General features: G+C 40.2%; 1 protein-coding gene across 1 annotated transcript in view; it reads left to right on the top strand.

The window, feature by feature from the left end:
- Positions 1 to 10,000, top strand: part of LOC138041545 (uncharacterized) — a 21,695-nt gene that overhangs the window by 6,799 nt on the left and 4,896 nt on the right. The window contains exons 2-3 of the mRNA XM_068887282.1: positions 5,965 to 6,428; positions 7,326 to 7,745. Of these exons, the coding sequence (XP_068743383.1) occupies positions 5,965 to 6,428; positions 7,326 to 7,745 (884 nt within the window). The remainder of the gene's footprint in view (positions 1 to 5,964; positions 6,429 to 7,325; positions 7,746 to 10,000) is intronic.

The following is a 10,000-nucleotide window of genomic DNA, read 5'->3' as shown; positions in this document are numbered from 1 at the left end:
GACACACGCTGATTGACGTCTTATTAACAAATTAGCCAATAAAAGATAACCATTTTAACTCATGTTGGCTTCCGACAAAACAAACCGAGGCATGGAGGAAACACCGAGTGTTCAACGCACTGCAGAATTTGCCAGTGTGATTTTAAATGTTAAATTTGTAACGGTAGCTTCTAAGCCGGGTACGACTGGTTATGTTTCTTCTGAGAATTTGTTTAAACCATCGAAAAGAAACTTACGGGTAAATTCTAGCTGATATTTGCAGAGCGGTTGGAATAGAAGTTATCGAAAACAACAGCCAATTTTCAGAACTTGTAAGCAATCCGTGCGCTCGTAAAATACGAAATTTAGAAACATATAAACTCGTACAGAGTTCGATGGGTAGTAAGTAAGGCCGTTAAATGCAAATCTCCAGCAAAACTGACCATGAAACCATTCAAATAGATTTAAGTTTAAAACTAACGACGATTTCAGTGCGACTTGCTGGCTATTTTGTTGGTGCAGAGTGGTTGACGAAATGGATCGTACTAAATCTCCTGGAAATTACAGGCAAACCTCCTCGCTAGTTTGATAATCCACAGTACGTTTTTGGTCAAATCGTCACGAAATCGTAGATGAAATAGCAAGTAAAAGTGCTTTAAAAAATCGAATAACTTTACAAAGGAGCCGCTTTCTTCTCACAATAATTAAGAGAAGATTTAACAGGCTTCGTAGTTATCTTCATCTTGTCTCAATCCATGATATGGGACTCAAGCTTACACCAGGCAAGGTACGCAGAGAATTTGACGAATTTCCTTGATCCTGAAAGGTCCGTGTACCTTCCGTCCATTTAATTTTCATCAAAATAGAAAATTGAAAATTAGGAATGACAAATTTCGATTTTCAATTTTTGATATTCAGAAAAACAGAAATCATGGGTGAATTTTTAATTCTCCTTTGTTTTGGCCTTTCACATAAACATGATTAAGCGACAAAGCTCTATCTTAGTATAGATTTCCTTTGCTTCAGATTTTATGAAAATAGAAATGTGACAAGATTTGCTAAAATTTCTTAAAGAAACGAGCTTGCAAAAACCAGTTCCAAAGCTGGAACATCAAACTTCAAAATCAATTTTTGATTTCGACAAATACGAAAATCAAAAATTGAAAAACGGGACGAAATATGTGTGAGGGGAGGGGACGGCAATACCGGAAGTGGAAAATCAAGATGGCGGCAAGACGGTCGATGATGCATGCATAGCGTGGAGAAAATGTAGGTGGAAAACTGCAGCGACGTTTCTGCACAACCTTCCACATTATTGTTCGTACATTTTTTGTTTGCGTCTTTTGGCCTGATTTCACAAGAGCCTTGCTGTATTAAAATTAGACCAAAATATTTTTAAGGTGAACAGGAGGCAAGTGTTTACTACTAATTGCACTGCATCCCCAGGTTCATTTGTGTCGCGGGATTGTAAAATTCTTCTTGACGACCTGGCTGAAACAGCTCATAACGACCGTGCTGTGTGGACTCGCACATATCATTCGGCCAACGCATTGATTATTATTTCTGCTCCCAAGCATTACTTTTTCGAGTGTTCTTTCTGTTCAGCATAAAGAAATGACTGAATGCTTTGATAGAACAGGCTGGCGATATTGTCCTCGGTCCCTCCTTTCTATATCATTAATTAGACGCAATAACAAAATCTGACACTTTCAATCAATTTTATTTTCTTTAAAACAGGAACTACAATGCTTGATGCCATTCTCATTAAGCCATTCTTATGCATTTCGTGTGAGCTGTTGTAAGTCGGGCCCCGGTTGTTCAAAAGGTGGATAGCGTTATCTAACGGATAAATCACTATCCATTGGATAGCGCACTACTGGTTTCGCTATGACTTATCCACTGGATAGTGATTTATCGGGCGGATAGCGCTATCCTTCGTTTGAACAACTGGGGCCAGGGGCCCGTTTCTAGAAAGTCCCGAAACTTTACGGGCCATTTTCGTATGTCACAATTCCGTTTGTATCTCAAGAACGGAGAGGATTTAAGTCGTCAAATTTAACAGTTATTTTTCTTTTTGCCACCTTGAAAACATGTTAAAAGATCGGCTTTCCAGAACAAGCGGTTGACAGTTTCACAAATGGCTTTGCGGGCCCGAAAAGTTTTCGGGACTTGTGAGAAACGGCCCCTGGTCTTCAAGAAGTAAATTGCTATTCGAAAACTCAAATGAACCAGGGGATGCATTGAAATTCAGGCAAACTCATTGTAAGGCACAAAATGGGAAGCTAATAGTTGCGTTCGCGCGTTCACAGTAAACCTCTACCTACCGCTTATCTTAACAATATTTCGGTCTGGGTTTAATAAAGCAAGGCTCCTGTGAAATCAGGCCCATAGACGCAAACAAAAAAAATGTACGAAGAATAATGTGGGAAGTTGTGTAGAAATGTCGCTGCAGTTTTCCACGCACATTTTCTCTATGCTATGTACGCATGGTTCGACCGGCTTTCCGCCATCTTGATTCTTCCACGTCCGGTGTTGCCTACCCCTCCCCTCACACTCAGTTTGTCCGGTTTTTCAATTTTTGTTTTTCGTATTTGAGGAAATCAAAAATTGATTTTGAAGTTTGATGTTCCAGCTTTGGAACTGGTTTTTGCATGTTCGTTTCTTTAAGAAATTTTAGCATTCTTGTCACATTTCTATTTTCATTAAATCTGAAGCAAAGGAAATCTATACGAAGATAGAGTTTTGTCGCTTAATCAGGTTTTATGTGAAAGGCCAAAACAAAGGAGAATTAAGAATTCACCCATGATTTTAGTTTTTCTGAATATCAAAAATTGAAAATCAAGATTTGTCATTCCTAATTTTCAATTTTCTATTTTGATGAAAATTGAATGGACGGAAGGTACACGGACCCTGAAACATGTGGATTCTGATAGTTCGCAGGCATTTTATTAATTCATCCTGCGTAAATAAAGTATCTTTTGCAAGCGAGCGAAAAGCTCACTTCAGTTCAGTCCAAACTTTTCGTCGACAATAAGCGCTGCCAAAGTTTTGTTAAATAACGATCGAATCTTTTGCTTTTAATGAATTACGGAAACGCCATAGCGGCTTCAGCTGACACGTAAATAATATTGAATTTCCCTTGATGGATATTGTCCAAGCAGTCCAGATTTTCATTTAAATTACAGGCTGTCATTCCCATAGAATTCACCTCAACCACTTACTTGATCGCGTATTATGCTTTGAAATGGAGAAATCACGATGATACTCGAGAAGCCGGTTCTTCGTTTTAAGTTCTTTTATTTCGCACTCCGCACATCATGACAAACATCTGAAAAATTAAGCTTTTTCCGAATCCTGTTGGCAAAACGTCCATTTATCTATACAGTTAAAGAGATGGCGCCTTGACAGTTCTTTTTTTCCTTTTCAATGTAAAACCGGAGACCCGATTCGCTCAGCTTCGACACACGATTCAAAACCTTCCACATCTTCCACCATTGCCTTTGTCACGCTAGAACTTAGGAGAAATATTTTGCTCCAGAATTTGTCACCTGTCAATCATTGTGACTGTGCCGCACCAATCAGAAGCCCCCGTTCGTGGGCGAACGGGTTTTTCAAAAATAGGGGGTCTTCTTGCAAGCGTTCCCACAGTCTCTTGCCCCAACTTTCGCGCGCCCAGTTTGCAGGAATGTTCTGTTGAACAGGAACGCTTGCTACGCAGGCTATCCCGAGGACTAGAAAAAACTTTTCTGATGTCCTTTACTTTAATTGATTGGGTGAGTCCAGAGCACCTAATGACTACAACGATTTGTCTAGTCTGAGAACAAATAGATCTCATCCTGGAATTTCATCTATTGGACTGGCGCCTAGCTTACCTCAATTGGTTGGCGTTGTGGAACTGATACAAGGCGTGATGTTTATTGAGGAAATCTCATGATTTATAGGTGTGTGACACCAGCTCTTGACCATGCTCAACCAACCGAATTTCGTTTGTGAGGCTGTGATAAAAAATGGCATAATCTGTTGATTTGCGTTTGTTCCCTTTGTTAAGCCTGGTTTTCACTAGCAACTCAAGCACGAGGATCAAAATTTTTCCTTTTCCTTTTCCTTGTTCTTGCGCATATGCTTGCGTTCGCTTGCGTCGTGTGACAACCAAACGCACCATAACCATACAAGGAAATTTGTTGCGTTTGGCCAATTAAAGCACTCGTTCCAGATTCCCTGCGTCTGAACATTTCAACAAAGTGGCGGTTAACGTGGTTGATTTCGATGTTTATGTCGACGTTCGTTTTCACTTAGCATAAGCTGCTTATACTTGTGCTTTTGCTTGCGCTTTTGCTTGCGTCGCTAGTTAAAACCAGGCTTTAATGCCTGCCACCACAATAAGCCATTTCCGAGTTCATGTTTGCCTCCTCTTCAAAACGAGTCTAAGTGCGAAGTTTTTTTTTATGAAAATTAGTTTTCATTCATATGTAAAGTAGAACTAATTACCATCACAAAGACTTCGCACTTAGACTCGCTTTGAAGAAGAGGCAGACATGAACTCGGAAATGGCCTATTCATGTGACATGTGCCCACTTTGGCATAATATGGTAATTTGGGCTAAAAGACCTCACTGGCTCCCTCGTGAGTTAATTTCCCCCAATAATAATAAAAGATAGAAATTTACCAGGATTTGAAACGTAAAATTAAGAATTTATGGAAGCTGAATTAAGTAAAGATCCCAATCATTATTGGAGCATTGGGAACAGTACACAAGAACATGCAAAACTGGATTAAAAGCTAGAGGTACCACGCCCTATTGAACTGCTCCAAAAGGCTGCCTTCGGCTTGTTCTGGCCCTATGTAAATTAAGGAATCATTCCAGATCCCAGCCCGTAAATTCCGGATTCCGAATAGTGGATCTCGGATCCTGAGTCGTGGATTCCGGATTCCAAACTCTAGGGTTCCACCGAAACGGATCGTGGATTCCATCGAAATCTGTGGATTCTGGATTCCATACAATGGATTCCGGATTCCAAGCTCTGGATTTCGAATTCCACGCTCCGGATTTCGGATTCCAAAGCCTCATATTTGCTGGATTCCAGAAACCGGATTCCTTCACATCAGGCGATTGTTGGGAACAGCAAAGATCATCAGGAAGGTGTTGGATACCTAAAGCTAAGGGAATTAGCCTGCTACCCAACCTGGAACCAGTAGTACAGATTAATACCGAGAGAAAGCAGAAATAATATTATTAATGATGACCTTTAGTTAAGCATCAACTGTGTTTAGCTCTGAGGCCCCAATCAGGTACACCGCATACAAATCAGAGCAAACAACTGATATCAAATCGTAGGTTGGGTTTTGAGGAGAGGAGAAAACTTGAGTAAAAGTCTCTGCTTATGAGCCAGAAGGCTCAATCAGGCCGGCACTTACCTCCGGTTTCATTAGCATGAAGCGACTAGGAGTATTTCTACTCCCCCCTGGATGGGATGCCCAAGAACACAACACAATGTCCGCAGCCAGGAAAACTTGAAAACTTGAGTACCCGGAGAAAAACATCTCGAAGAACCAACAAACGCATCCTACATGTAATAATAATAATAATAATAATAATAATAATAATAATAATAATAATAATAATAATAATTTATTCATTTCTGGTGCGCATCTTAACATGACTGTGATCAGATGCGCATTCTTAAGTTCTAATACGAGAAGTAATAGATAAATATCTAACTCAAAATACGGCAAGGGCTACTAATACATTAAAAAATATATACAATATGGTAAACGCCAATTGATAAATAATTAACGAAAGTATTAAGTATGATTTAAAAGAAAGGTCTTAAGATGAGCTTTAACGTCAGGATTGGGAATGAAACCCGGGAGGCGAGTGCATGCAGTCAAAATCTAAAGTTTTCCTTTTCTTTAAAGACTGACGATGCATTTCAACCCCTTAGAGGATGTTACTGTTCATCAAAGAGATTTTTTCTCTGTCCTTAGGTTCCTTGTATTCCTCGTCGCTGTTGCCCCTTTCCTTGGATACTCATACGCGGAGCTTCAGTGCCAGTCATTCAACGACACGCATCCAGGTGTAGATTTGGGCAAGGCGTTGAAATGTGGCTATGACCACACGGCTCGTTTTAGTGACAGACTATCCCTCCAGCAGTCTCTACATCAGTTAATACTTTTCCATAGATCGATCAAGAATTGTTCGGCTTTAACAAATGTTATGGGGTGCTCTTTTTTCGTTCCTCGGTGTACTGAAGAAATAAAAGGACCATACTTGCCCTGCAGAGGTGTCTGCCACGACTGGGCAAATGATTGTAAAGACCTTCTCGAAACGCACAGTTTTGAGTGGACTGCAGCTTTGTGTGATGTTTTGCCAGAGAAAGACGACCCTCAGACGACTAAAGGGTACAGAGGAAGGTGTTTTACTCCTCCTGGCTACAAGAACAGTGGCAAAAGTAAGTTAATGATAATATGGTCAGTGTAAATTGTAGACTGCAGACCAGGGGTAAAATGCAGACTAAGGTTGAAAAAGCCCAAACCCTTTAGAAGTGCTAATAGTTAAGCCTAAATATTGGTTTATGCCTAATTAGGCCTAAGGTTTGCACTTCTAAATGGTTTGGGCTTTTTCAACAGTTACATTTTAACCATAGTCTGCATTTTACCCCTTGTCTGCAGTCTGCATTTTACACTATGCAAATCTAAATTTCTAAAACTCATTAATAATTCATGAACGAAACAGCCTATCAGGCCACCGAAAACACGTCACGTGCATGAGCTTAAAAACACTCCTTAGCGTCATTTATACCAAGCGTACTAATTAGGCATAGCTTGTTTTTCTTGTATGCTAACTTTCTCCTCTCACAATTTGAACCTCTGTTCGGACTCCAGAGGGACACGCTTTTTGCGGAATGTTTTTTAAGTCGCAGGTCGTGTTTTATCGGGCCACGAGCCGAAAACCTGATAGCACACTCCAGCTCGTTTTATTATTATTATTATTATTATTATTATAATTCAACAGTTCATAAATATTCAGACTAAAGAGATTTCCATCTTATGTAACACTTGCAGACGTTTGTGCAGAAACATGTCTGCAACCTTTAAAAATCGTTATTTTATTTTTCAAAGTTGTGATGATATTATAAGTTTTCATAAAAAACTCAAGAAATGAAAATGAGAAAACGTGATAATAAAAGCGGAAACATGATGATTCATTGTTTAAATCGAATCTCGTTCCCAGCTTTCGGCGTTTGAACGGGTCCAGCACATTGTGAATCGCACCCGCTCCCCCCTTCCCCTGCGAATGTAATAAATTTGCGCTTTTAACGTGCTTTTTAAATACTTCAATTTTTCAGCTTATACTCATCAATGCACAGAGATTTTGATTCCCGCTTGTCAAGGTATTCCTGGTTACACCCACACGATTTGGTCTAAAAAGTCTCAGGAAAAGCATCGCAAGGACGTTGAAATCGCAGTAAACACCAGCTACCTACACGGCAATCAAAGTGCATCTTTGAGGAAAGAATTTGCGTGTATGAATCGTATGAGGCCATGTATCAATAATGCATCCGCCTTTATTTGCCAAGACAAATGTCTGAAGTATTACAACGCTTACAAGACACCACTTCGAACAAAAAAAGACTTTTGTAGTGAGTTTCCCAAGAGAGAAGGAGAATCAATGGAGTCGGACATCTGCGAGGTTAAACACTGGCATCTTGCAGGAAACTGGCATTTGCCTGATGATGAAGAAAAGCCGACAGCAACGGCTTCGTCGGGTAAAACATGGCCTGCATTTTTTTTGTTTTTTTGTTGAATTTTTTCATTGACGGGGATCCAACACTGGACATGCACGCTATCTTATGTGGTCGTCACAAACTGTCTCTCGAACCTTAAACCCAACCAGAACCCTTAGCAAAATGTATTAAATGGAGATTTCGGACCTCGGGAGACACTTTGTGACGTCTATAGAAAATTCCATGCAGCTCAATATTGGTCCATTTCCGAGTTGCTATTTGCCTCGGTTTCAAAGCGAGTCCTGGTGCAAAATCATTCAAATGGGAATGAGTGGTGTATTTTCATGCAAATCAAACTCATTATCATTTGACTGGTTGGCACCAAGACTCGTTTTGAACCAGAGGCAAACAGCAACTCGGAAATGGCCAATTTGCAGCAGTATTGAAAATGAAAGAAATGTACATATCTGAAGTGCGCCGGGTTTAAGACGAAAGTGAGTGAAGTGGGCAATTGAAGCAATTGTCTCTTAAAGACACCTGAAAATTTCAGACGGCTCCAACGGGATTCGAGCCCATGACCTCAGCGATGCGGGAGCAATGCTCTGTAATAGGTGAGTTTCGTATTCTAACGGTTGGACTGGATCTAGCATGAAATGGAGGCTAATGCGGGAAAATTAATTTGCTTTTGAAAAGATTTGCCCGCATTAGCCTTCATTTCATGCTAGATCCAGTCCATCCGTGAGAATTCGAAAATGGGCTATTATACCAACTCGTCTATGAAGCCACTCAGTTGGGACACAGTTCATGTAGATGGACTGGTTATGAAATCCTGGAAACTTCAAAATCGAGAACAGTGGCACCACGCTTCATGTTAACTTGACCGTGATCATGCACAATCTTTTGTCCCCCCGTTTTTAAAAATAAATTGGTGCTGCAAAATGATGGGCCGCATTACGTGGCAGATCGAGACTTCCGGTCATAGACTTTTGGTGTCCTTGTGTTGGTTTCCGAGTCATCAGCTCGGGATAGGATAAGGCTCTTTTTAGTTTTAATTTCCGCGAAAATGGCTTCCATGATGCGGAGATCCGTGCACCATGGGGTAGGTACTTGGTGTCTCTTTTTCTATTGTTTCAATTTTTTTTAAACATGGTATAAACTGTTCAGAATTATACCCTAACCTAACCCTAACGCTAACCCTAACGCTAACCCTAATCCAAACCCTGAAGGTTTTACCGTGTTTAGATAATTGTGTGCAATAGATAACCACTAAATGACAAAATATAACAAGTACCTACCCACCATGGCGCACGCGTAGCACTATGGATAGGAGAATATGTTGACGATCGTACGCACGTCCACCTATCTATCATCTCATATCCAACGCGCGCTCATGGAATAATTGTTAAATATTTTGTTTTAGCAATATTTCGTCAGATTTAAGCCTGAGACCATTTTTGATAAGTGTTTTGTGGTTTAGTAACGAAGAGAGGGCCTCCCTGGAGGCTGGCAGTCTGGCAAGAGATGACGGGAACCGGAAGTTGCTAGATGGTGTTGGTCCCAGGACCTCTCATTTGCAAGTTTGAAAAATGGCGTCAGCCATAGACCGAATGCATAAATGGCGGCCAAAAATGTATTCTTTTGTTTATGTGCTAATTAGACTTACTAGCCTCGCTCTCAAGCAACATTTCGTTTGCATTTTGTCCATGCAAATGAGGCTAGTGAGTCTAATTAGCACATAAACAAAATAATATTTTTTTGGCCACCATTTATGCATTCGGTCTATGCCGCCCGACAACTTGACCTAGACCATACCAGAACAAGCAAACATAGCCAGAGACTGTTGCCATAAGACAAGGAAAGCTAAATACAATAGAACAAGAGCTTGTGACACCATAGACACCGAAGAAGTTTCGCCACACGGTCGTGATACATGCATTTTTTTGGACTTGTTCCGTTCATTTTGCAAAAAGAATAATATTAAGAAAAGGAGGCATCATTTGGAAAAAGTAGCACAATTTGGGCAAAAAATGATTACTGCTACAAGCACTAGCATAATCTATAAAGCCAAGTTACGAGCGCGAATTGATGTACAAAAAATGAAATGAATTGCCTAATTCTGAAGTCTAGGTTGAAATGTGCGCAAAACTATTGGTATAATCTTTTAACTGAATCTCAGGTCATTGGATGCGAAATGTCCTTCGGAAAAGAGCTTCGCATACGATTGGGTCAGGATAATAATAGCTTCTTCAAGTCTCAAATTAAAACGCGTCTAGCTTTCAAAGCCAGAACAAGCACAA

Source organism: Montipora capricornis, chromosome 3, assembly GCF_036669925.1.
Source record: "Montipora capricornis isolate CH-2021 chromosome 3, ASM3666992v2, whole genome shotgun sequence".
Lineage (NCBI taxonomy): Eukaryota > Metazoa > Cnidaria > Anthozoa > Scleractinia > Acroporidae > Montipora > Montipora capricornis.
The sequence above is the reverse complement of the archived record's forward strand: the minus strand, read 5'-3'. Positions and strand labels throughout refer to the sequence as shown.